At 39.7% G+C, this 27,978-nt stretch overlaps 3 protein-coding genes across 7 annotated transcripts; 1 reads left to right on the top strand and 2 right to left on the bottom strand.

Annotated features, from left to right (window-relative positions):
• slc1a8b (solute carrier family 1 member 8b) lies at window positions 1-11,704 on the top strand. Its single transcript, XM_034675409.1, has 11 exons — window positions 1-168; window positions 2,204-2,301; window positions 2,693-2,908; window positions 6,083-6,125; window positions 6,248-6,461; window positions 7,775-7,874; window positions 9,028-9,261; window positions 9,420-9,614; window positions 9,715-9,849; window positions 9,935-10,085; window positions 10,899-11,704. The coding sequence occupies exons 1-11, from the start codon at window positions 1-3 to the stop codon at window positions 11,043-11,045; spliced, it is 1,701 nt and encodes a 566-aa protein (XP_034531300.1). The 3' UTR covers window positions 11,046-11,704.
• A 2,581-nt stretch (window positions 11,705-14,285) lies between these two features.
• Window positions 14,286-22,488, bottom strand: elavl1a (ELAV like RNA binding protein 1a). Of its 5 annotated transcripts, none has more exons than XM_034675747.1 (7): window positions 22,354-22,488; window positions 20,579-20,638; window positions 18,476-18,668; window positions 17,869-17,972; window positions 17,081-17,243; window positions 16,746-16,989; window positions 14,286-16,385 (listed from the first exon to the last, which is right to left on the bottom strand). In XM_034675747.1, exons 2-7 carry the CDS (start codon window positions 20,612-20,614, stop codon window positions 16,061-16,063), a joined length of 1,065 nt encoding a protein of 354 aa, XP_034531638.1. In that variant the 5' UTR covers window positions 20,615-20,638; window positions 22,354-22,488; the 3' UTR covers window positions 14,286-16,060. The 5 variants fall into 5 exon arrangements, with proteins under 5 accessions (XP_034531638.1, XP_034531640.1, XP_034531642.1 ...); XM_034675749.1 differs by having other exon boundaries at window positions 17,090-17,243; XM_034675751.1 differs by having other exon boundaries at window positions 16,746-16,971; window positions 17,090-17,243; window positions 22,354-22,487.
• Window positions 22,489-23,337: 849 nt separating this feature from the next.
• Window positions 23,338-27,739, bottom strand: tspan37 (tetraspanin 37). The gene is made up of 7 exons (XM_034675753.1): window positions 27,447-27,739; window positions 25,785-25,976; window positions 25,615-25,689; window positions 25,397-25,495; window positions 24,729-24,881; window positions 24,526-24,609; window positions 23,338-23,885 (listed from the first exon to the last, which is right to left on the bottom strand). The coding sequence occupies exons 1-7, from the start codon at window positions 27,507-27,509 to the stop codon at window positions 23,808-23,810; spliced, it is 744 nt and encodes a 247-aa protein (XP_034531644.1). The 5' UTR covers window positions 27,510-27,739; the 3' UTR covers window positions 23,338-23,807.
• Window positions 27,740-27,978: the final 239 nt, after the last annotated feature.

Raw genomic sequence — 27,978 nt, 5'->3', positions numbered from 1 at the left:
ATGATGGAGGGGTTCAAGAAGGTGTTGAATGGTATAGTGTCGCTAAAAGTGCGGGAGTATGTGAAGGACTACTGCAAGAGGAACGGCCTGCTGACACTGTCGGTCATCGCTGTGGTGACTGGTTGTGTCCTGGGATTTCTTCTGAGGTCGCTCAACCTGTCCACACAGGTATGGATGAAGGAATGGATGGAAAGTGTGGTGGAGCCAATGTGGCTGAAGTAATCCATTATGTAACGTTGATAGGTTGTTATGAAGGTTTTATATTTGGAAGACATTAACTGTACATTTAGGATTTGACATAAAAGCTAGATTCCCATCTGGTGTGATTCTGGTCTGACCAATTTATGATTAATGTGATATAGAACGGGCTTTAGCACCTGGGAGTAATTTAAATTTTCTGAATCTGCCATAGAGTTTGTAGAGAGCGAACGGGTGGATAGTTCACATTGGGTCCAAAGGTAGGCGTTGGCTTCTAATTTTGGTTAATCCATAACATCCTTCACTTGGATATCGGAACTACCTAGCCTGGCAGCCTACCGTCATGTCAAACATTTTGTCACTCTAAATTGTTAAAGAGTGCAGAGGCATTTAAATGTTGCCCGTTTATAATGCCCCTTTAAGATTAAAAGTGAAAAGAGACTCTAAATTAGATTGCACTTGCAAAATTGGCCCGACAGTGCCAGGCAACGGTACACTTCCTGTGAAGTCATGTCCTGCCCTGACTCTGCCTCTGATTGGTCTGGACCTTGAAACGTCGACCTTTCCCCTTAACATATCACTCCCCAAGCCTAAACGTAATCAATCAAAGGATTTACATTAAGAGCGTTTGTTTGCTTTAATTGGATTAATGACTTTTCCATCCCTCGAAGGCAAAGAAATCTAACTACACCACCAACCAAAACCTTGAGAGGAATAGCTGAGCATTGAACAGCTAAAAGGCAAAATCTTGCCCTCTGTTAGTCGTGATGAAAAAAGGTGTCTCAGTGTTATGTAACATAATACATTACAGCTTGTTTCAGTAATTGTAGCCAAAAACTCAGGCATGGCATCTAATGTTTGTATGTCAAGACTCTTTTGAGCGTTCCATGAGTCATTTCCCCCGAAGTTTCCCTAGCATTCAGTCAAAAAACGCAACATTTCTGTCATAAGTCTGATAGCTCTCCGGACACTGAGTCACTTTGATGTTAGATGCTTTAAAATGATCAAGCAGAATACATGTTTTGGCAGAGACAGTATCAATGATCAGTCTGGTGTGCTCGGAATGCTGTGTGCTGACAGCAGCTGATAAAACATACAGCATGAGCCTAACAGTAATCTAACACATTGCATTAAATGGACACATTCTTAGCTGTTACTACATTATGAAGCAAAATTTTTAACATTCAATTTGTAATGTGGACAAAAATTGACCTCTAACGCAAAGTGTGATTTTCAGTGATAAGATTCATTATTTCTTTATAGGGAAATTTAGCCTGTGCCTGTGTTCAGGTAGGATTTTCCATGACAAAAGCCAAGTCGATAATCAGCACTCACCCGGAAGTAGCTGTTTAGAACTCTGCTGATTAGCAAAATGACGTACGCTGTGAATGCTTCACTGCTCTTGAGGCCAAAAGAGTTAAACTGTTTGTTTATTCACATTAAGCACACATTATGACACCAGTGCTGTGACGTATAACGTCTAACCTGTGCGTCTGGTCACATTTTGTAAACTAACTAATGATAAGAGTTTACAAAGTTCTGTCATTGGTATGTTGTTTGAAGCGATAAACCAATACATGATATCATCACTCTGCACCCTGCAAAAAGTAGTCTTGAACTACAAAAAGTAGAACTAAAAAGGAGCTCTGTACTCCATTCAGTTGCTTCAACAATAAGTGCATGCTTTGGCAAAAGCCACATCTTATTGGCAGTGAGTGAAATGGTATAACCAGTTGTTTTCCCTAAAAGCACTACCAGTTTCATCCAAAGGGTTCACCAGAATCAAAACAACATGAAAACTCCTCACCGTGCCTTTAACTACAAAAGCGTTTCATAGTGTTGTCAGGCCTTACGTGGCATAAATCACAATATCAACAGAGCAAGATGAACGTACATGGTTCTGTTCTGCACATGACTGCACTATGCTAGAGGTGTTTCATACTGTCTGCAATGTGTGATAAACTCTGAAAGTTCAGTAAGTTATACAATATACGTTTGCTTCAAGTGTTTCTCTCTTTCACAGGCTAGAATCTACTTCTCCTTCCCGGGAGAACTGCTGATGAGGATGTTAAAGATGTTGATTTTGCCACTTATCACCTCCAGGTGAGTTTTCCCTCCATGCTGTAACAGAATAATCTCATCAGAAAGAGTCAACTCAGGATCCTCAGCTTAATGTCATGAGGTTGTTTCCTTATAACTTGAATTTTCTAACTTATATTTTCAGCTGAGAAAAAGAATGAGCATTCAGAGTTTCAAAAGGGTTTACTTTGGAGGGATTACTTATTTTTCTGGTGGTAGCTTTGAATGTTGTCTGGGTAAAATTTTTAATCCTTCCTTCTACCTCTCTCAGTCGCTTTTTTATTGGAAAGAGTTATTGACATGTTGTGTTAACAAGTAAAAAACTCAAGTTATAAAATTTAATGTTGATATACAAATTTTGATAAAAAACTGTTAACTTTAGAAACAAACAGAAAACTCTTTTTTTTCCATTCAGTCTTATGTCTGGCCTCTCAGCCATGGACACGAAGGCGAGCGGTCGGCTGGGAGTCCTCACCATCACCTATTACCTGTGGACAACCTTCATCGCCGTCATCGTTGGCATTGTGCTGGTGCTCATCATCCAGCCGGGGGTGGGCTCAGAGATTGATGGCCATCATGCACACTCAGGACCCGTAATGACCTCGGCTGACGCTCTGCTGGATCTCATCAGGTTAATATTGACCAACACAGCAACTGTAATACTAGAAATACAAGAGTGCTGCCATACAAACATTTTTAACTGTATATGCTGTTCTACCTGACCTCTGAGATTATCCAGTGTAATTTTCCTTCTGTTATAAACATCAAGAGTGTACAGACATTTCTTGCCAGTCATCACTTTGGCACAGCAAAGGTATTTGACAGATGCCAATTTAAGCATGCTTGCTACAATGTCTTTAAAATTACAATATAGGATGGAGCTACGAGCAAAACAACCAAATCCAACAAGATGCATCCTCTGGGAACCATGAATGTCTACATTAACAAAAGTTAGAGATGCGTAGAGATATTTCACTAGCTAATTAAAACATTGTAACTGCAGATTGGAGCTAAATTCAAACTTAGAGTCCTCATGGTTCACCCTCTGGGAACCATGACCATGCTTATAAATGTAAACCGGGGCCTAAAAAGTCGTAGTTGTAATGGCTAAGTGAACTAATGTGAGAACCCACACATGGTGCCCGCCCTCACATAAACCAAACCAAGTATTTTCAGTACTCGTCACACGAATGCTGTGTGCAGCATGTGACAGGGAATGACCAGACAATGTTCAGGCCTCATTGTTCAGAGATTGTCCGGGTTGTCACATGTGAGAACAGCTTAAGGATAATATCATCTCTACCTTCTTCAGACAGCTTGGTTGAGATGTTCTTTCTCTCCTGTAATTCAAATCAGCAGCTTACAGGATGTTGCAGCAATTTAGCCCGCTAGTATTGTTTACAAGGAGGAGACTTGCTGTCTAATACCCTTCATAACCTGAGGAAAACCAGTTCAGGCCGTAGACAAAGTCAATGGTAGAGACCAATTAAACTAAATCCAGACCTTTGGACTCCTTGTACCTCAGGATCAGGAAGCTCCGTAATCACAACGACTCAAAGGATCAGTCTGATGGCTAGAGCTGACACAACAACTTTCACAATGAGGGGGCAGAACACATGGAATCCTCTGTAGTTAGAGCCTTCTGAAGATATAGTGTTTTCTACCATTTCATGAACTAAAAAAAAAAAAAATCAAACCCATAAAATGTCAGGACACATGTATCTGCTATTATGTATAATGACACTGAAGAATCTAAATCTCGCCTCTGAGTTTTTTTTTGTCAGTAAAAGGAGAATTTGAGCACTGAATCAAAAGGGAGGAGGGAAATGTGCTTGTGTGATAGTTGCAATGTCACTTCTACACAGCAGGCAGCTAAGAATAGGAAGACACTTAATTGTGATCTGTTAAGCTGCACTTTCTCAGAAAGTCTTGCAGGTTGTGCTGTGTTAGACAGTCTGCAGTTCAGAGTGTGTGCTTGTGCTTTCGATTCATGTGAGAGATCTGCTAATACCTGCTTCTTAAACCTGATTATTGTAGCCTAAGCTCAGGTGTACATTTCAGTCCTGTTACGTGTTTGACAAGCTTTCTGCAAGGCTTTAGTGTCACTGACGTATCCTGTATTTACAGTCCCTCACAATGATGCTGTGTGTACTCATGTACCTTGAACTTCTCGTGCTATGGCCTGTGTCTGCTCTCTCATGCCGTGTGAAAAGTCAACCTTAAAGTAGAGGTTAATTCTTTTTTTATTCTTGTGCTGGGTGTGAAAATAGCATTAATGAAGGCTAAATTAATGTGGTCAGTGAAGGTATCCTTCTGATCTTTCTCAGGTAAAAGTAGCATGTCCACTAATATACAATTACGTATTCTACATAAAAAAACAGACAATGATTGCCAGTGGAAGTCCATGGATAAAGACATATTGTCCATTTGGTGAATTTTGTTTTAGTAAAAAGGGAAAAAAAGGCCTTAAGTACCTGCAAAATGTTCTTAATAGAACATATGTTCTTGTGTAATTTTACGGTAATATTTAATCATATCAATGCCACACTGAGCATAAGCACCATTTTCCTGTAGCTGATGCTCAGTGTGGGGCTCCTTTGTCTTCTTGTTATACACTGTTTCGTGTCCTTTATTGAATTAGGTCTTGAATATTTGATCTGGTTTCCTTGTAAATTGGTAAAGTAACTCTCCACTGCAACAGTGTAATTTGTTTTTATTGAAGTTAAGTTGGTGGGAGCATATTGATGCATAGTGCATTCTCTTAGGAAAATATAAATCTGATGTATTTCTAAATTAACCAGATACAGGAACCTTAAAATCCCAATAGATGCTCTCATTCAGCCCCAGAGGTTTAATTCAATCCAGTATTATTTTGGTTTCATTTGAGGCGTTAGAGGATGTTTGGTATTAGTATGAGTTAGTCGATTTGTACAGGCACCAAAATGCAAAACTCATTCAGATCAGCTGGGCGCTGCAGTATTTCTCCAGGATAAGTAAAGCTGAGAAGGTTATATGTTTGCTGAATGGCCATGCATCAGAAATGCATTCAAGCAGACCAGTTGTGACTTAAGAGACAAACGAGCAAATGCTGAAAAAACTGGTTGGCCAGAGAGTACATCTGAGGTGTGGAATTTTGGAACTGAGTTCAAGGCACTGATTGGTTAGACATGAATGACTCGTGTCTCATTGTACCTTTAATAAGTCATCTCCACATCACTGTTCTGGTACTGCTTCTGTTGTTAAAGACACAGTCAGCTCACCAGTAAAAAGACAACAGTGAGAAAAACAACTACAGCACAGGGTTTATTATGTGGCTGCTCTGATGCTTTTAATCATATAATATAATCCTCATCAGCAGATGGACAAGCTATCATAACACTGTTGATGTCATTACTTTTAACTCAAAACTTTTACCTTTGCTCTTGTTGGCTTGATAGCTGATTTTGACATACAGTAGACAGCTGTGAAAATGAAGTTCTTTAAGTCCTTAAGACACTGCTCTGACGCTTTCAGTCATACCATTCAAATTGTATAAGTGGAAATATGAGCATTCACAGCAATGAAACTCAACAGTTTAAACAACAACAATTTAAACTTGTGGGGAAATGATCTTCTCCTCTGTCCACAAGGATGAACTTTGACCCCCACAGTAAAAGTCCCAGGGTTGCTGCTCTTAACACCAGCCATAAAAATATCTAAACTGAAAATAGTTGTTCATTGTGTGTAAAAGAAAACATTAGAGTGCTGTTGTATATGTCACTGCAGACATGGTCTAACAAATGCACCTTATTCTTACCTTTTTTAGGAACATGATTCCATCAAATCTCATTGAAGCTACTTTTCAGCAGGTGAGTCAACAAAAAAGGAAACTCTTTTTCTTTAATGGATGAATAAACTTCTCAATAACACAATGGTTAATTATTCAAACATTAACCAATCTCTGTTGTTTTTCTCCTTCATTTTACCTCAGTATCGAACAGACCTGGTTCCCATCGTAAAGAACTCTGATGGAAAAGAATCTCAGGCCAACTATGTTTATGTCATGCCTGACTATCACAACCCTCAACTGGGCCACCCGGTCTTCCTGGAGATCACCCCTGCTCCTGACATCAAGTATAAGATCGTCCCCAGTACCAGCAAGGGCATGAACGTCCTGGGGATTGTCATCTTCTCAGCTACTATGGGTAAGTGACCCAGACAGGTCACTGTGTTAGAGAAAAAGTTACAGTATAAAGCTCATATGGGGACATTTTGGTTTGCATTGATTTTGGCGCCCCCTGTAGACAGGGTGATACCTATTCATGTAAACATCATGCTGTCTTTTAACAGTCAAACATATACCTAATTTAACATTTTTACTGCGGAAAACACAAAAAAGGGTTTTTCCACATGGAGTTTGTCACTTCATCTGACACCTACCAGGCGGCAGAATTTATAGGCACTGCCAAATACTATATAGAGAAAAGGAATGTTCTTACTGATGGTCTCATTTGCCTTTTTAGGTCATTAAGAGACATCAATATTAATTTAAGTGTATTTCATAACCAGCTAAAAACTCCTCACAGGAGCTTTAAGTGTGATGCTATTTGTACGTCTTTCAGCCTCTACAAAGCGAATTAGAAGTTTAGAAGTTAATGACTTCACTTATTGTAAAATAATGAAACAATAAAAACAGTTATGAGTTACTCATAGGACAGTCATCATTCTTATATACATCACATAAAGAGCAATGGAACCTTGGGTTGTCAGGTTGTGAAAAATCCTTTCAGCTGTTTTTGGGGGGCTTTTGAAGTGGTGATTTTTGTAGATAAGCTTCCTGTTCTATTTCAGAGTAATAGTTCACCTCTTTATAAAATACCTGTATTGAAAAAAGTCTAGGTATGGTGGCATCATCAAAAAAATAAACTGAAAGCCTCAAAATGAATTACAGAAAATGTCACTACAAACAATAATAACAGTCCTGAATTCAGTTGTATAGTAACATTGTTGTCATGTATCAAATCAAAAGCAGCATTTTACTGTTGTAGCTGGTTATGTAATACTTTACAGTTAGCTGGTATATTTACCGATCAGGGTGTTTGGTAAAAGTATCGGGAATCTTTGGAGACTTTTACAGAATATTAGGTAATTGTAGTTGGTTAATTGTTTGGGAATTAAATTCTTAGAGAGCAAAGTTGAGTAAGCTGCAATGTATTGGTATCAGAAGGGTAATGTTTAAAAATACATTTTGTTTTTAATTTGATAAATGTAGTACAACTGTAGTATTTCCTACTAACATGTGGTAGAGAAGAAGTACAAAGTGGCAGAAATCTAATGATACAAGTGTTTTAAGTGCTGTTGTATGTGTAGTTAGTTATTGGTAAGGTAGAGGTGGATGATTTCTTTACAAACATGAAGTAATCCCAGCTTCTAAATCCTTTCTTGGGGTGACTTCAAAGACAGTAGTACCAGAATTAGCCACTGAATAACCACGTGTGAATGTCCTGTCTCTTCTCAGGTCTGCTGCTGGGGAAGATGGGAGAACGTGGAGCGCCACTGGTCAATGTCTGCCAGTGCATCAATGAGTGCGTCATGAAGATCATCAACGCAGCTATGTGGTGAGACTGCACTCTCTCACACATGCATTCACACACTGTCCAGGATGAACATCTAAAAAAAGACAGACAACACACAGCAGAGCCAGATTATAGCTAAAAATAGACCTCGGGCACAACCCAGGGAAGATTCACTGCTGGCGCCTTAACTGTCCTTCTCAGGGAACCGATAAGTCCACTGTAGGATTACATTTGTATGAGTAAGAGCAACTTGACCTCTACTTCACTGTGATGAGCATGCCTTGGCACGATGGTTTAAAAAGAAAGACAGCTATCATGTGGGGGTGTTGTTGTGTGTGGCCAACACAAGGAGGACCAAGGGGTGGTGTAAATCATTTGGACAAATTGAGTCAAGTTTAGTCTTTTTTTTAAAAGTCAGAATACATGTAGCTATGACCAAAATGTTCTGCAGAAAAAAACATAAAAACATCAATGGAAATCAAAAGATTTGAAAGCAATCGTGATACACAGTCACAACACTAACAACAGAGCATTGACCAAAACTTAAGATGAAATTAAACAAAAACTAGCTTGAGGACAGACATGTCTGATGGTTGATTTTTCTGTGATGACATTTGTAATGTCTGTTTTTAATTATCTTGCCAACCCTTTCATAAACTGAGCCCTGTTCCTACCAAATAACTAAGATTAGTGATCAAAGCCTGTCATTGCAAATGCAAATTGTTTCAATACGAGATGTTTGAGATAGCTTTGTGGCCCTCTAAACTTCAGTCTAATCAGGAGACTTTTGAACATCTCATCCCCAAAGTCATGCCCATTAATCTGCTCCTGTTAAAGCCTCAAAGTACATTCAGCCACAGGAGCATTAGTGAGGTCAGGCACTGACGGCAGTAAGGCTAGATAAGGCTCACAGGCGGCTTTCTAATTAATCCCAACGGTGCTCAATGAGCCTGAGGTCAAGCCAGCCAAGGTCTTCAACACCAAACTAGGAAACCTTTTCTTAATGGAGTGAACAGGAGTATTTTTAAGGTGAGACAAAGAGAGCCAACGCTCGAGTGATCTAATAAGGTTTCATAACAGGAGGAAGGATAAGAAACAAAGGGACTGATGTTCAAAATCGAGAATGTTTGAGTTAGTAACATAACAGTAAAAATGTCCATGTTTACAGAACTTTCTTTTTCTCTCTCCCCTGCAGGTACTTCCCCTTTGGCATTGTGTTCCTTGTGGCCGGAAAGATCCTGGACATGGACGACCCTGCTCACCTGGGGGAGAAGCTGGGCATGTACTTCATCACAGTCCTGTCTGGGTTATTCGTGCACGGCCTCATCTTGCTGCCTGCCTTCTTCTTCTTCTTCACTCGCAAAAACCCTTTCCCCTACATCAGAGGCCTGCTGCAGGCTCTGGTTATTGCACTGGCCACGTCGTCCAGGTAAGACGAAACAGGGTTTCGAGTCAGCCCTCTAGACCCCCCGTTTTTAATTCATAAACAAAGTACAAACCACATGGAAGTCCTCATACATACGGGCATGTTAATGACTGAAGCTGAAAGACTTCTCCAGTTTGACTATGTCCTGTTGTCTCCTGCAGCTCAGCCACGTTGCCCATCACCATGAAGTGTCTCCTGGAGAACTGTGGAGTTGACCGACAGATCGCTCGCTTTGTGCTGCCTGTAGGAGCAACAATTAACATGGACGGAACAGCCTTGTACGAGGCAGTGGCGGCCATCTTTATCGCACAGGTCAACGAGTATGACTTGGACTTTGGTCAGCTGGTCACCATCAGGTGGGAATAAACACATAATTTATCATCCTCCCATGATATGATCTTTGCATTGGAGGCCAGTTTATTGTACATATTTAACACCTTGGTCTTGTCTTAATAGTATAACTGCAACAGCTGCCAGTATTGGTGCAGCTGGGATACCTCAAGCAGGTCTGGTGACCATGGTGATTGTCCTGACCTCTGTGGGGTTACCGCCTGCTGACATCTCCCTGATTGTGGCCATTGACTGGGTTCTGTAAGTCCTACAAAATTTGGTACAAAATAAACCTCACTGGCGGGGCTGTTGTGGAAATGTGTTGAATGTTTCTTTGTTTCAACAGAGATCGGTTCAGGACGATGATCAACGTTCTTGGTGATGCCTTAGCTGCTGGGATCATGGCTCATTTATGTAGGAAGGACTTTGAGAAAGCAGCAGCCTCCTCTACTGCTACTGCCACCGCTGCTGCCGATAATGGAGGCGGCCCCCAAAGGGTGAGGACAATGCCACTATTCATTTTATCTGTATTGTATGATTATTATGGGGGATTTTCATGCCTTTATTAGGAAGATAGGACAGTGGATAGAGTGGGAAAAAGGGAACAAAGAGGGGATTGACAGGAAGCAAAGGGTGCCTGGGGCTGGATTTTAACCATGGGCTGCTCACTTTGAGGACCATAGCCTCTGTAAATGTCACCACTGAGCCAAATCAGCGCTCCAGTGATTTTTCAAAACAAAAGCACACATGCATGGATGAGGAGTTAGAATCCCCAAAGAATTTAATCCTAAATCTCAATTGTTTCTCTATTACGCTAAATATCAAGCAGCTGTCAAAGTCACATATAGTGAAAATAAGTTGCCCGAACAAAGCTTTGAGTTAAATACGAACAAATACATGCTAACATGATCTCGAGGCCAAAGCATCATTAGTTTAATACTCTATACTTTATCAGGACTGATTACTGATGGCTGTTAGAGACAGCTCCATGCACCAACTTTTATTGGTGCATAGAAATGACCTCACCTTTTTACCAGCCACCCCACATTCACTGATAGAATGTTTTTGTGTAATTTTGTGTTCATGTAGGAACTCCATAGCTAGGAGTACGAAGCTGATGGAGGAAATATGTTCCCATGACCTTTTGTTGAGGCATTCTTTTTTGACTATGGATCACAAGTTCAAATGTGTGTCTAAAACTGTGAATCATATATCTTTAACAGCTGTTTTACCGCCTAAGCCTAGAGTCACTTTGAGAACTACTTACACAGTCTTAACTAACCGAATTGTTGATTCCTTCTTCTCCACAGAGAGACACCGTAATCTCCTTTGGTAATCAGAGTGTGGCGTTTTCTGATGCTCCTTTGATCTCACATCGCTGCGATTACGTGTTTGAGGTGGACGGAGACAATGTACTGGAGAGACCTATGGCCTGCTACAACCTCTGTCAGGTCTGAAATACTCTAACAGAACGGACAGCAAATGACTCTGCCTTCTAAAGCACAAAGAATCACCTCACTTGGGACCGAAGTGATCATCACACAAGGCTCGGAAAAAAACCCCAGTCTGCGTAAACCCCTGTAAGGGCTCGGCCCTAAATGAGATCAGAGATCGAGTGGTGTCAGGATTTAGCCACTTGAATGGATTTTACCTGTGCCATGCTAAAAACAAAAACCTTCATTACTTGATGTAGTGTTTGTCTCCAATCAGTTGAGACTGCAGTTGGGCAGAAATGTGTTTTGTTTTACATGCAAACTAAATCTTGAAAAGAAACTCTGGAAACGTGCAGACACGAGAATGTCTTCACTGACATGCTTTACATGAGTTAGTTTATCACTCAATGGTGACAGTTAAATTTCTCAGAATGGCTGCCCTAATGAAGTTTGATGGCAGGTTTAGACTTCAATGTTTTGAGTTGCCTTAACATGATCTCAGTTTTTCTGGGAAGATGACAGACTTTAAATTAAAAACAGAAATATTGTGAAGGAGCAGATTTTCTTGAAGTGAACCTTTATCTATGTTAGGCATTGCATTTATGTAAGGAAATTGAAGCAATGTGAATGAGAATATTTACATCACACAAATTAGGTGTTCAGTTGTGTTTTTTTTACCTGTGCTTTTAATTATATCTTCATTTTTTCTAATAAAATCCTGCAGTACACAAACTCTATTGAGTGTTTTCAATTTATTTCTAATGGTGCAAAATGTTTTACGAAACATGCTCATGTCAAATTTGATGCGAGCAACACATTTCAATAGATAGGACAGGAGCATATTTACCATTGTGTTGCATCACCTCTTCTTTTAGCCAGGCTGCTAAAGTTTGGGAACCAAGGAGACCAGTTTCTGGAGTTCTGAAAGCTAAACATAGTCCTACTTTTACCTGCTATAGGATTTCAACTGTTTAACAATTTGGGGCTCCTTTGTTGTATATTTCTGTCGACCGAATGAGGATCAGGCATCCATGATTTCCAAAAAGAATTACATGGGCTCAGGTTCAGAGGAGCCACCAGCCTTTCTGAAAACCATACATATGTTTTCCTCTTCGCATTAGAGCAGGGGTTCCCAAACTTGTCAGCCCGTGACCCCCAAAATATAGGCACCGAAGACTTGTGACCCCCACTGTCCCTCAAAGTGATTTAATGTGGCTTCATTTAGCTGGTCTGCAGAAAATTAGCCTACCTAAATGAGCATGTGGCTGTGTTTCCTGTGCTGTTATGAATTAACCTGCTGCTACTGATGCTTTTGATAATTAACTGTTCACTAACCCTAAACTTAGGAGTCATCTGGCAAAAAGAAAGACAAAAAGAAAGACAGAAAACTCAATACATTTTCTATTTTCAAGGTTTTATTTGAAGTTTAGCAAATATTTTTGTCGCTATTTTTTACTATAATGGGTAAAATTTACTGCTTTTAGATAACTTAAAAAAACAATAATCTGGAGGACCCCCCCATTTGTGTCTCCCGACCCCCACTTTGGGAACCCCTGCATTAGAGGGTTTAACCTGCATTTAAGGATGCAGCATTGAACTCTGCCCACACAGTGATTTCTCGAAGTGATTTTGAGCCCATTCAGTGACTTCCACTACAGAGCCATGTCTGTTTTTAATGCAGTGCAGCCATCCAGCATTCATTTTCAGCCATGTACATTTTTTACAGAGAATCTTGTATGATAGTATGTAGTGAAGATGATGAAATCCCAAAACTTTCATAAAACCCTTTGCAAACCATCCAAATCGTTTTTTATTAACATTTTACACAGCGTCCAAACTTTTGAAAGGTGGGGTTGAACATCAGTGCAGCATTATAACTTATTTAAGTTTTTGTGGATGTTTTAGTTGATTTCTCAAGGTGGTGTTTAAATGTATATAAATGACCATGACTCAACACACACAACCCTATTAAGTACAGAAACATGCCAACTCCTCCTTCTCATCTCGTATCTTCCTTTGATACGGTTAATTTATACCATTGGATTAATGAGTCTTAAAATTATAATCATCTTATTCTGTAGTCCTGAATGAAAACGTATGAAGCAGAAAGTGAATACATATTTAACTCAATACTGCAGACGTATGGCTGTTAAATGCTCAGGTCAGTTGTGGTGGTAATGCTGCAGAGGAAAATGCAGACATGTCTCCCTCATCTGGTCACAGGAGGTAATAACATGTCCAAAATCATGTGATCAGCTGTACAAAAATTCAGTTGCCTACTAAGGTCAACAAAGGTCAAACTGTGTATGTCAGTTCATTTTAGAGTTTAAGAAATTGAACTAAATCCACAATAAGCTACTGAAGATTTCAATTTTGAAAGCCACCATGTTTTTATTGAAATGATCCAATGTTAGAAGACATTTAATGGACTTGAGTGTCCTTAAAAAAACAAAAGAACAAAAACTAAATCCATTAAAAACACTCCAATAAGTAACAAGTATGAACGCATACATTTTCAAATAAATACTGCGCCTCCTCTGATGTAAAACACATCCTTCCTACTTATAAATTAAGGCAGAATGCAGTTTATTCTGACTGCCCCTAAAACAAATTCACTTGCATCTTTCATGCAATTACAACAAGACTTCAGAGAAAATTAGGCAGTTATATATGTAGTAGAAAAGAGAAATTATAAAAAACCTATTACCTGCTTTTGGCAAGTGATGAAATATTGCACAAAGTTAAGGATCATGAAACAGAAAAAAGAACTACATCAGAAAGCACTTTCAAGATCAAAGTCTGAATCGTGAGGGGAACACTCCTTTCGGGGGGGGGGTCACAGATTTAAGAGGCATTTAAGAAAGTGTCAGGGGGATCAATTATGAAAAAAAGCTTTGCTTTTTGTGAATTCTAAATAGTGTGAGCAGGTATGGTCCCCCAAAAATCACAAAGTGGCTCCTCAGATAAGTTTTTTGGTCACATTTTTACCAATAACTTACACAACAACTATGCTCCATGTATTGCTCACCTTTGAGCATAAGATACCCTACCTACCTCTCACTGTAAAACGAGAAGCTGTGATACGTCGATGATCTTTTCTAGATGGAAAAGAAATACTTGAAGAGTAAACTAAGTGAAGTCCTACAGAGTTATTTTTAATAGACTAAGAGCAGAGAAACTGATGGGTGTGGGTCTAAAAGCTTTAATCTGCAAGTGAACAATGTATACTTACTTGCTGTGTTGAAATAAAAAACACTACGAATGCACAATTAATCTAGCTTTACTTTACAAAACTGCTCAAGCAGACAAATCACATTTTATCTAAAGTCTGTTGTCTCCTCCAAATAGTAGGAATTTCAAAAGCATATATTCTTATCTAGATGTCAATAAATAAGCCTTATATTCAAGTTACAACTGATGAGACGGCGACAGTACCAAAAGTGGAAACACACTGTACAGCTTGAACTTGCTATTAGGTTACTCATTAGTGGTTGTACCTCAGAAAAGTCTCTTCATGAAATGTCTGTCGGACCGATGCTCTCCTTTTGGTGTCTGTGCTGGACGTTAATATAATAACTTAAGCTCAACTAAAATTGGTCCAAACATTGAGAATCTTTTAAAAATGTAAGTAAGTCTCAAATGTTTAAAAGCTTCCTCTGGAAACATAAAAATGAAACAGCCTGTTTTTGCTTCGACGAGATCTCTTTAACGGCACTGAGGATTCTGCTTGTAGGAAACGTTATTCCAAAAGAAAAAGAAAAGAAACAAACCAAACAAAACGGTCAGCAAAAACAAATAAAATTTAATGGTTTTATGCTCAAAGTGAAACAAGCAAAACAAAAGAAAGAAAATAGAAACTGAAATTGTTAACAAAGGCCATTAATTTCTCACAGAACTTGAGCTCAGCACTCCTTAAAACAAGTTTGTGATGAATATTGAGACAAATAAAAATCTATGCCTTCAAGAAGAGAAAAAATCAAATAAAAGAAATGAAGTAAAATTAAAGAAAAAAATAAACAACAGAAGACAAACTAAACCAGAGATGTAGCTCTAAGTGAGGATTAAATATAGACTTAGTACCTCGTCAACAAAAATCACAAAATTTAAGTCCAAAAAGGTTTAAATTTACTGTGTGACAAATCTCCTCTTTTGGGTCAAATCCCTCCCTGCCTGCCTGCCTGACTGCCTGCCGGCCTGCCTGCCTTTGGTCCATCTTAATTCCCTACTCTTTGACTGGAGCTCATATTCAACAGGACCCTCCTGAAACACAACTTAAAATAAGAGACACTTAACACAAGGATAACTAAACAAAATGTTTCTCCCCAGAAATTGTCATGTTTAAAACTGATGACCCACTGAGAGGGCAAATCAACATAAAAATCTGATATTCAAAGTTACCTAAGACAGATTAAGGAAAAGTGCTTCGCTCTTAGATAGACTAAAGACAGTGAGTGGTATTGCAAGTTTACGTGTCCACTGGATGATAAATTAAGGCATCTATTTCTACTGATGATGAGGATCCAGAACAGAGCACTGTTTTCTCCAAATGAAACCGCCCAAAGTTCAGGCAAAGAACTGTTCTTTACCTGCTTTACAGTAAAATATCCAGAACGATGTGCAGGGTTTTCCTTGCGTTTCATATTTTCAGTGCACCATTAAAACCATTTGCCTCCTTAATCTAGTCCCCAACATTTAAACATGCAACACACATGGACAGTATTTTAGTTTTGAAATCAATTTCAAAAATTTACTTGGGGGTATCATGAGATTTCTTACTCTCCATCTCCGGTCTAAAAAATGAAACTACTTACTCTTTTTAAGCCCCAAGCATGAGTAAAAAGATGAAAAACAAAAACCCCTCTTTTAGACGAGTAACAAAAGGTGCAGAAGAGTGAGTGAACTCTCATCGAACTCTTTAGAAACTAAAACCAAAACAAATGTGCCAGACTTTTTCAACCTCACAATTCTGCTCTCTGCAACAAAAGCCAAGCACAGGTCACTTCCTTCTCTCCTCCACACCTGATTGTCCCGCTCTCTCTCTACTTGTGGCCCTTGCTGGTCTTGAAGGACACTTGCAGTATCTTGTCTCCGAGCCGGTAGCCGTTCAGGCTGGCGATGGCCATTGCCGCCTCTTCGTAGTTCGTCATGGTGACGAAGCCAAAGCCCTTGCACTTGTTGGTGTTGAAGTCTCGGATCACCTTGACGTTGGTGACTGCGCCGAAGGGGCCGAACATCTGCCACAGGATGCTCTCGTCTGCATCCTGGCCCAGGTTGTAGATGAAGATGCACCAGCCGGAGGTGGAGTTGCCGGGGACACTGACGCTCCCCATGCCGCTCATGTGGTCTACACCCATGGGGGAGAACCTGGGATGAGAATGTTTGGAAAACGTCTGTTAATAAAGCAAACTGAGCTTTAAATTTACAACACCATAACTGTCTATTTGAATAATAATGATGTTTTTATCTTGAGAGTAGGGCTTAGATTTCATCATCAACGTTCTCTTAATCATTTACCAGTTGAATCCTTTTTATTTTTGGTTCAAAAATATCAAATGTAAGAAATTAACCTTTACTTTTGTTTATTAACTCTTCCCTTTAGGGTGAAGGCTCAACAGCCCCAGCTTTCCATGTAACCTTGCTTTGTAGCACACCCTCCTGGTTCTAGTTGAAGTATTTGAGGTTCTCTAAATGAATGCAAACATACATGCAGACAACTTCTCTCACCTAAACCTCTGTGCCTGGTGGTGTAAGGGCCCCCCGAAGCGTCGGGACTGGTTGTGGTAGAGCTGAGAGATGAGCTGCGTGTTCTTCACCTGGTTCGGGTTGGCAGCAAATTTCACCGTGATTGGCTCAGAAGCTCCAGGTGGCTTTTGGCCATTTAGGGTTTTGACTGCTTCCTCTGCCTCTGCCCGCTTGTCAAAGCGGATAAAGGCCACCCCGCGGGATGAACCTGGGTATGAGAGAGCAGCTGTTGACCGCCGATTACAAGCGCTAGAAATACTGCTGGAATTTTTGTCTATGGCTAAAGAGTATTTTTGAAAATGAAGGAAGTAATTCACCTGTCGTACCTGAGGCCTGATCAACAAGTACGCGTGAGTTAATGATGTGACCGAACCTCGAGAACATGTCCTCTACATCCTTCTGGGTCATGGCCTTTGGCAGGCCGCTGATATACAGGTTGGCATCTTTTATTGTATCAGAGCTGGGCCGTGCGTATGAAACCTGTTCAGAGGAAGCAACGTTTTCTAAATTAGAACTTTACTGTTACACAAGAACAAAACAGAGTAACAAAAAAAAGCTTTTCAAATGACAGTCTTAATCTATCAAAGAACTATGTGTTTGGATTTCTATAGATTATATCAGTGCTGTGTAAATTACAATTTTTGGCTCAAATGTCTGAAAAGTTGTCTTTAATTTGTTAAAAACAAAACAAAAACAAACAAAAACAAACATTATTGTCTAAACAAAGCTAAATGAAAAATTAACTGACAACCACTGTGTCACCTCAGTGGTTTAAGGTATAAAGTCTTCAGTCTGAGCAAAAATAAAAGTGGTCAAAAGCATACATGAACACTACAAAAATAAAACAAAAAATGAAAGTGAGCTTACTGAAAAAGTACTTTTGGAAAAGAAATACATTTAATTGGACAAATGCGCAAATAATAAATAAAATTCAAGTCAAACTCAACAGACATGTCAGATAGGGCGTTAAGTGAGCTGTAAAGCAGTATCACTTCCTCGGGCTGAAATGTACTAGCTAGTTAGCGGACAGCACAGGAGCCACAGGAGAGTTATATGACATGACATCTTTGGTTTGAGAATTGTAGAACACCTTATTGCACGTTACCTTGATAGTTTTGGACTGTAGCCTTAGTCCATTCAGTGTACTGATAGCTCTGTCTGCATCACTAGGGTTAAGATAGTTAACAAATCCGTACCCTAAACTGTGGCCTAGAGAAAAAAAAGGAAAACAATAAAATAAAACAAAAAAACGGTGTAAAGTTAAAAAAAATCTGCAAACAAATAAATATCTAAAAACAAAACAAATCTTAACATTGCATGCTAGTCTAAACAAACAAATAAACAAACAAACTGTCCATGGTTTAACAGGGTTCGACTGGTTGGAATAAATTAAATAGGTTTAGAAAGTGGTCAAAAATACTTCTCAACTCAAGCAGGAAATCAATTTGGGAAATCTTTAAAATAAAAATTACATTGAAAAATGACTACGGGACAGTGGAGCCTGAGAACAGGCCTTTAGCAGATATCCCGCTAGTAGAACAAGGGCAGCTGAAAATATGTGGCAGACTTAATCATTTCCTGCTACAGTAAGAGGTTGTAGTCAAGACTACTTTGGCTATGGCTGTAACACAATCCGTTGCCACTTTCAAATAAATTCTTGAGCTCATGTGTCGTGCTGGTTTGACTAAACATCACTTCAGAGTGAAGCATACCTGCGACTTTGTCTCGGATCAGCTTGGCGGACTCCACCTCTCCGATGCTGCTGAAGAGGCTCCGCAGCTCATCCTGCGTCATACTCTGAGGCAGGTAGTTCACTATCAAGTTGGTTTTGGCGTCCTTCCCCTCGTCCCCTCCCATGTGGTCTTCATATCCGTTCGACATGTCATACACCTCCTGCAGGTCAGCCAGTTGGGCCGAAGGAACACAGTAAGGTAAGCACATAGCACATGCAGAGGTAGAGCTGAAGTCATTTACTGATGAATTGATCAATGGTAGAGTGCCAGCCGTCCTCATAATATATCAAGTTAGCTATTTTTAAAACAGGTACAACACATGACCTTGGGCTTGAGGACACTATGGAGGGCATTTGTTCTAGAGCTGTAGCAGCTAATTATTACCAGTTTAAAGCTGGGGTTGGTGGTCAGATTTAGATACACTTTTTGTTTCACTGGTTAAAATGATCTTTCTGTCCCGGTGGCGATCAATACATGTGTTCTTAAAAAAAAGAGCGAAATAGAGCCGCTATCTACCAAGCAGCAACCTCTAGTCTAAAAATATGAGTCCAATGTGGAAGTGTTAAAAACTGCAGTTCATCAAGGATCCACTTGAGGCCGGCTCCGGGAGTACCAGAAGTCACATACACATGAATGGGAAAAAGACGATCTTTGCATCAGAAATAAACATGTTTACAGCCTGGTACAAAAGACAAGTGTAGTCTGGATAGCTCATTTCTTGTTCGGCACACACTGTGGGGGGTGAATTTTTTTCTAACGCTGCAATTTCAAAGATATTGAGATTACAAGTCTTCCAATGAGAGGTACAGCTGACTTGATTGACAGGCGGGAACACTGTAGCTGTTGGCTAGGAGGCTCAAAGCCCGCCTCTTTATGTCACACTGGCCTCGACAGCAGCAATATGGCTGCCGCCACCGACTGGCCTGAAAACAGCTCTTCAGAAACAGATGGGTGATGTCACGGATCCTACGTCCATATTTGATACAGTCTATGCTATCTACAGCCGGAGTAAACCTGGGACAACACCAACCAATCCCTGCCTTTGGGAGCCAAAATATGAAACCAATCAAATCCCGTCCTGCCGTTCTGCCCGCCCCCTGAGCGTACATTTCATGTTTGTTTGTTTTTAACTTTCACTATGATCATATTTTGGTGTATTCTTAAGGCTGAGTGAGACATGAGTTGACGTAGTGCAAAACACAAACGATGAGCTGAGGACCGGTTTTGAATTAGTCATGATCATATGGTCGTGAATCAGCGGCGCTCGTGCATGTGAGCGGGGGCGTCGTTTTGGAGGAGCTCCGAGGGGGGGGGGGGGGGGGGGTGTTAGACGGGTACCTGAGGACATGCTACATTCAAATTCATGCTAGTTTTCTGTGACTACTAACCCCAGCTTTAATAAGCTAATGTTTTGTGAATAAAATGTGAAAATGCTCAGAGTCTACGACCCCTGGTTCCAAAAGTTTCTGGTTCTTCTTAGTGGAGGGGATTAAAGATATCCCATCCAGTAAACTCAGTTTTCAATAAAAGAAAAAAAAGACTTAAAAGGAATTGCAAAGCCATGTTATGGTTACCAATTATAATACAGGTAACAATCAAAAATGCCTACAATGAGAATAGAGCCAGATTTCAAAATAATTCAGCCGAGCGTGTCCTATCAGACACATTTACTGGCAGCCGAAATGGAATCTGGCCTGAAAAGGGAACCAGTCCAGCGGTCAACCTGACAGTGGTCTATTCATGCAAGAGAAGGGTTGTGATTGTGTATTCTGGTGGGTAAGATACACCGCCTGGGAGGATGAATGAGCGTTCTGTATTAAACCAGTAAACACAGTCATAGCGAGTGGGAGCTTGGAGCTGGCATCAGGCTGTGTTATTGATTTCTCTTAATGCTCTCTCACTTTGAGAGAATATTGAGCCATTAGCTGAAGTGTAATACTGACAGGTGACTGTCATGACATCCTTTGAACTAACTCACAAAAATCTACACATTTTCAGCATGAAAGGAACTTGATATGGTCAAGTTAAAACTGATCAATACTATTATAATCTCTGTAATAGGAGCTCATCTCATATACTCACTTTCAAGTATTTAATGTGTCCTCGACGAACTGCCATGAAGACACTTCACTGCTCCGGAGGCTGGGTGAGAGGAAGGAGGAATAAAAGCATCAGAATTTAATCAACAAGCTGAATTTCATAAATATGCTGAATACAGAACATGGCAACACAAAAACAATCATCAACAAATCACCTGATACCTGTACATGTCTCAGAAATAGCTCTACAGGCTGATTCGGACCACAAATAACTGTTTTTGAGTCGTATATGTGATCAAAGAAGCTACCAAGTGATGTCAAGTTTGTTATAGGCGCTTTTCGACTGCAGGAACTTTACCCCGGATCTAGGGACATAACCCCTGAACTACATGCGTTTTGACCCGAGGAACCAAGGTCTAAATTTAGTTCAGGGGTAGATAATCTCCCCCCTGGAAAGCCCCTGCTTGGGGGGGGTTGCACTTTTCAAAGTTCCTGGGACTTTCGGTTGAATGTAACGGTGTTTGTGGAGTTTACACAGTTGTTGAAACACAGAGGGAGTTCCTGGGAATGCATACTAGTTTCGTTTTTTATTAAGATTTAAAGATATTATTAGATGTAATTTTTTTTCTCCATACGTCACTGGCCTGATTTGCACAATCTACCCGGGACTTCAGCCCGCGGTCGAAACACAGACAACAATGGGGGCACAGGAACCTTTTAGTTCCGGGGAAAGTAGTTCTGGGGACTAAAAGACCCAGGAACTCTTGGTTGAAATGCACCTTTTGAGAGCTTTCTGTTTTTATGCCCCTAAGCTATGGAACTCTTTGCCTCTGGACATCAAAACGGCGAGCTCTCTGAGTGTTTTAGAGAGTAAACTTAAGACTTACCTTTTTAGTCTAGCTTTTAATTTGGAGTCATTTATTTTTAGGACTGGCCTGCATTATTATTATTTTAATCATTGCTTTAACATTTATTTATCTTGTTTAATTATTTATGTATCTATTTTATTACCTGTATTCATCTGATCTTATCAACGCTACCTTGTTATTTTTATTTTTTTCCACTGTTACTCATTCTATTAATCTTACTGTGTTGATTTTATCTGATCTTATTTTCAAGTATTTATAATAATGCTTTTTTTATTCTACCATTGCTGTTGTTTTCTGTCTCTGTTATTCTGTGAAGCCCTTTGAGCATCATGTTTATATGTATGAAAGGTGCTTTATAAATAAAGTTGAGGGTATGAATGGGCGAAAGAGCTTTCGCATGATATTTTAGATTACGCCATTGATTATAGATACAATGTTGATAAATGCAGAGATAGCTCAGCATTAATTGTTGGCACCATAAACTGTGTATCAATAAAGCACCTTTGTTTTCATTACACGTCGACAGCACAGACACCAGGAGCTACCTCTCTGTGAAACGTGCAGAGGCCTGGCTACAGTGAAGGCGTTAGCATGCTAACTCCCTCCTCTCGTCACACACATGCAGAATAAGGTTTAGGAATACATGGCACAATGTAATTGCTAAGAGCTTCAAAATATGACGTTAACAAATAACTCGAGTTACATGAATTGGTTAAAGAACGTGGAGGTCTGTTGGGGTTTAGCTCACGTGAAGCACCGTTCCCTTATTTTGGAGCTTGTCGGATATTCGCATGTCTGTCCCCGCGCTTAGCTAAACCCCAGCGGCCTGCTAACAGGCCACAGCCAGCTAATCATCGGCTCCACGGCCCGAGAGAGTCCTCCGCACTTTCTACAGCATCTCAGGGTCAGAGGAAACAGTCAAAACATTTGTCAGCATTTGACATCTCACCAGCTGTTTGGGGATAATTGTAGTTTATGCTCTCCTCTGCTATTTCCCCGGTTACTTTGCGACGTTCACTGGAAGTCGGCCTCACGATGAAGAAACCGAAGAAGGAGCGACGTGACGATCCGACCACGCCCACTCGCGTGCAGCCACGCCTCTGCAGAGGAGACAGCGTGGTCAACATCCATGGTCAACATGGAGGCCTATTACCAAATTACTTTTGTCTTGAGTCTAGAGCTCTTCAAAACACAGGTACAAAACCATATTCAGGAATGATTGTATATTTGTATAATCAAGCAGTTTCTTAATCTGATTACAGCTCTGTTGTAATCATATTAAGACTGACATTGTTTTCCCCTGAAACATTGGAGATATTACTGTTATTTTCAATATATCAATGAACATGCAGTATCAGAGACATTATTTATGCTTCAACCTTGTCACCGCTCCTATAGCAAAATGCTCATAATCCTCTGAAGTGGACAAAGACTTTCACTACCACATAATTAGGTCTAATCAAAGTGAATTGCTTTGAAACTGTGCACTCTGTAAACTTTGGCACTTGATATACAATGCATTTCATTAGATCAGTGTTTACTCGGAGTTGCATATATCCTTTTTGTTTTGCCCGAGCTGTTTGACACATCAGCCTATAACAGTTTGTTGCAAACATTTTTTCAAGCTGCATATTTACAGATCCTCAACATAAGCATTGATTTGTTGTGCCTTCTACATATCAAGTCAATTTTAGTTGTGTTTTAGGTCTCCTCTCAGTGGACCCTGGTTGTTCTGTTCCCCGAATGGTTGCTAACTTTAACTTTGCTGCAGGTTTTTTGTTTTTAATTCATCTAATCATCTTTATGCTGCATTATTTTGCCAATAACGTTTAAAAAAACAGGAAGAGATGCACACAGGATTTAGGTTTTACCCTGAAGCTGCTGTTCTTCATTTGCCCCCTTGAAGTAAGAGAAAAGAACAATGAATCATGAATAGTAACACCACTTTACGGTCATTTATTGAAGCTTATTTATTATTTCAAAAGTGAAAATAGAGTACAATATTAGTAAATCATTGTGTTGAGACTTGGTTTTACGTACAGAGTGTTCACAAACTTTTTACATTGCAATACTATAACAAGTGCTTAAATGTATGGGCATCACAGTATAAGATACACAAGAAATACAAGAGAAGAAATGTGGGTTATGCTATTAACACAATATTTAACACAATACGGGTGTCAGTTACAGGTCATTAATAAAGGAATTAGTTAATATCACTTATTAAAGGCAAATCTAACAAAAATTAATACGAATACATTTTAAAAAGTAGTTTTTATATCTTTCATGTTACATATTTAGTGTATCATACAACTCATTAAAGTGTAGTTATTTTTGTTTTACTTGTGTAGGTCTATGAAGTATTGTAATATCTGCTCAAGAGTGCAGTCCCATCTTGTGTCTTTACTTTTTGTGGAATATTTCATAACCAAACAAAGGCTGTTTGATCATCAGCTGTCCCACAGTCAGAAACAAAGCAAGCTGTGCAAGAAGAGAGAAGACAGAAGAGAAGCATGTCATTTAAATGAAAGCCATAATGTTCAGTCAAATGTCATATTCTCATTTAATATTAAGGGTAACAACGAATAAGGTTTCTGACTGTTTGTTGGACTACAAAAAGATTTTTTGATACGTCCACTTGAGCTCAGGTAAATCCTGTGTGCATTTCTTCCTGTTTTTTTTTTTTTTACTTTATAGACAAAATAATGCAGCATAAAGATGATTAGAAGAATCAAAATAATAAAACTGCAGCAAAGTTAAAGTTAGCAACCATACGAGGGAACACAACAACCAGAGACCACTGAGAGGAGACCTAAAACAAAACTAAAATTGACTTGATATGTAGAAGGCACAACAAATCAATGCTTATGTTGAGGATCTGTAAATCGGTTTGCAACAAACTGTTATAGGCTGATGTGTCAAACAGCTCGGGCAAAACAAAAAGGATATATGCAACTTCGAGTAAACTGATCTAATGATAATGCATTTTATATCAAGTGCCAAAGTTTACAGAGTGCACCGTCTGACGTTTTAAAGCAATTCACTTTGATTGGACCTGATTATAAGATTTTATTCTACAATTATTTGGATTTATTTATTTGAATAAATTACTTTTCCCTACCTCCACCAGAAACACTACTGGAAAGCACCAGATGATTAAACTCAGCACAAACTGTATGGCCAACTCCAGCTTCACCTTGCAGCCCTGAAAGAGAGACATACCAAAAAGAAGACAGAAAAACAGAAATGTTGAATAAGATAGCCTCTCAGCTGGAGCTATTATTGTGTGTGTCATGTTGAGTTTATCTGATAACAAATGTCTACCTTTGAGTAAAGCTGCCTAGGCTCCCACACTGCGCCATTGCATGAGGGGAAGGATGAGTTGCAGCAGCTATGAGGAACCAACAGTCCCCCTGTTCTGTTAAACCAGGGGGTTTTCAGCCAGTCTTTGTAGCCATGGACACCACAACACTGCAACTAACAGGTAGACAAAACAGCTTATTATTATCATGTAGTTACACTGTAAATAATTCAGAATAGATCTAAAATCAAATCATTAAATGTACACTCATTTGAATTGCTGTGAGTTGGAATTCGAATGATTTGCATTCAAAGAATCTCTGAGGAGAAGGTTTTTGATATGAGTCATGGATGTGAAGTAGAAACAAACTTTAACAGGATAAGATACCTGCCATTCACATCTCAAAGACCTGAACACAGCTGTAATTTAACCTCTCTCTTCATAGAGAAACACATCCCCATAGTACCAATGTGAGAAGAATGGAGATTCCCAATTATCAAGGCACCACCCAGTGGCCATAAGAGGAGGTACAACCAGAGTAGCAAACACTCATCTGCAGGTGTTGTTGCTGGATGTCATCCCTACTACTTGCAATCTTTTACTTGATATGTTTTCTTGTTTTGGTATCTATCATTATGAAGGTATATTTATTGCCTGTATGGCCCAGTTCATAATTTAAAGCTGAACACACCTCTTCTTGTGTAGCATCCACAGCTTGAGAGTTGGGGTCCTGGCTGTCGCCTGTGTACGTCTGAAACACTGTAGTGAGGGGAGCTAACTCAGAATCCAGCTGAGCAAAAAAAAAAGGCAGCACACAAAAGCAATGTAAATACGCATCTTCTTTCTTTATGGAGTTTTATAACATGTTTAAATTCCCCCAATGTATGAATTTTAAATAACTTTTTATACCTTTGTGGAGTGAAAATACGCCAACGCTGAAGCCGTACTTATCAAACAGAAGACAACAACTAGAAGATAAACAAACTGGGAAAAAAACCCAAAACATAAATTCAAAGTCCAAACGTTAATGTATGTACATATATTAACACACACACACACACACACATGCAAAATCTTACCAGTCCCTGGATAAAAGGGGCATCCCTGACTTTCTGCCAGGAGCCAATGCAGCCGCTGACGACAAGGAGCACAGCGCTGCAGAGAGAGAGGACAGCTGGGAGGATGATGTAGGTGTGTGAAAAAAATAAGCTGCTCTGCCTGTAGTTCAACAGCAGGTATACACCGCTAAGGCCCACCACCAGCCCCACTGCCTGGTAGATAAACAGAAGGACAGATTTTTTTCCTTGAATCAGAAGCACATCGTGAAAATTCACTGACTTCACATTTCTACATGGCTTGGTGAGGATGTTTTGAAATCATGGACCACACTCCAGTGGGAGAAAGCTGGAACACTATAGCTTATACTGAAAGGCCTCAGTCTGGATCTTAACACTGAAACAGCAGCGCTAACCATTGCACCAGTGCACCACCGAGCAGATGTCACTTATTTAGGTCCTGAACTTTCTAGCACATCCTGACAGGTCAAAATTTGTGATCACATTCCAGTAGGAGAAAGCCAGATCCCTGATCATTCGTCTACGTTCAGCCTGGATTTGAAGGTCCAGCTTTCCAGGAGTGCTAACCACCCCACAAACATCCATACTTGCAGTGCTTACTCATTGTGGTTCTTAACAGTCCATTTCAATCTGGTAGTTCAAATCATAGTCTCTTGTGCAGTGGAACTTAAACGTTATGGTTTTATTTACTTTCCAATTCTGTCTGGATGTTTAAAATAATGGTTCAAGCTCCAGTAGGAGAAAGTTACAATTTGGGACACCACTGGCTTAGACTGAAACTTGAACCCTTCTGTTGAGAGCTGGAAGAACTACCCACCACGCTATCATGCCACCTTGCAGTGCTAGGTGTATTTAGCTTTCATACCAATTTGGTTGTTCAAAATCTAGGTAAAAATTGAAGTTGGAGAAAGCCAAAACACTTTCACTTCAAACAGAAAGGCCTTGGCTTGGATTGGAACCATCAACCCTTCTGCTGTGAGGCAGCGGTGCTAACCATTATTACAACATACCACCACTAAGAGTTTACCTACACCTTAGTAGTCAAAGTAGATATGAGTCGATAATATAGAAAGGGTAAATAAATGCTACTCATTTGTGTGTGTGCACAGAGTTTTTGCCACCCCTACAAAAGTCTGTGCCTCAGTTTGGGCACCCCATTCACAAAAGCCTGGCTCCGTCCCTGCTACTAACAACAGCACTACATCCCTGATGCTAATCACGATAGTATTGCTTGGGCATACCTACATAGTTATCATGACAAAACAAAAGATACAAGTAAAAGGGCATTCCATCAAAGTAGAAACTGCATGATAAAATAAATATAGAAAATCTTGACCCCAAGTAGTTTGTAGTTCAATAATTAAAAATCACAAATATTGGCTAAAATGTAGTTGTACTACCGAAGTCCTCAAGCAAATATGAATATTTTAAGTACCAGAAATATCTTGTAAAAAGTAGATATGCTAAAAGTCCCACTCTGTTGGTTCACAAGTCCCCAACACTGTACATGGAAATACATTACAATAACAGATGAAGAGTATTGTTCCTCCTGTAGCTCAGTTCACACCCTTTTAAATAGAATTAAAGATCAATGATGAGCAACATTTAGAGACAGAATACAAAAACAAAGCACACTCAGGTAAACCTCAATAACATCTTACATACCCACAGAAAATGACTGATCAGCTGGACGATTGTCTTCAAAGCTTTTCTCCTCTGGTCACTCATTTTTCTGGCTCCAGGAGCTGCAAACACGTGCTCTAACCGATGAAACCAAGTTTAAACTAAACCACAAATCCTTGACGTAAAGAAGGTACAGAAAGAAGCAGCTACTTAAAGAAATGAGGGAGTGTTGGTTGTAAAGCACGGTAAACTCTTCTTCCGCAATAGCCTAGAGCAAACTTCCTCAAAAAAGGCAGAAACATCTCTGTGGTTTGGTTGAAATGAAGCTTTGACACAGTTTTTGAAGGAGGGATTATAGTTTGTTAAAGGAGGAATCAGCACTTTAGTCAGCATGTATGTACATATATATATTTATCTAATAAACAATACAATGTTCGCGACATGAGGTCCTGTGATCTGCAATGTTCACTATAATTCAACTGTGCTTTATAGTGGTTTAAAACTCAGATGGTTTCAAAGGTCTCTCAACGGTTAGTCAGTGGTGAGTAAAAGGCCTTAACAGCTCCTTTTACAC

The sequence above is a fragment of the Notolabrus celidotus genome, chromosome 22, assembly GCF_009762535.1.
Source record: "Notolabrus celidotus isolate fNotCel1 chromosome 22, fNotCel1.pri, whole genome shotgun sequence".
NCBI classification, from domain to species: Eukaryota; Metazoa; Chordata; class Actinopteri; order Labriformes; family Labridae; genus Notolabrus; species Notolabrus celidotus.
This window is presented reverse-complemented; position numbering and strand designations above follow the sequence as displayed.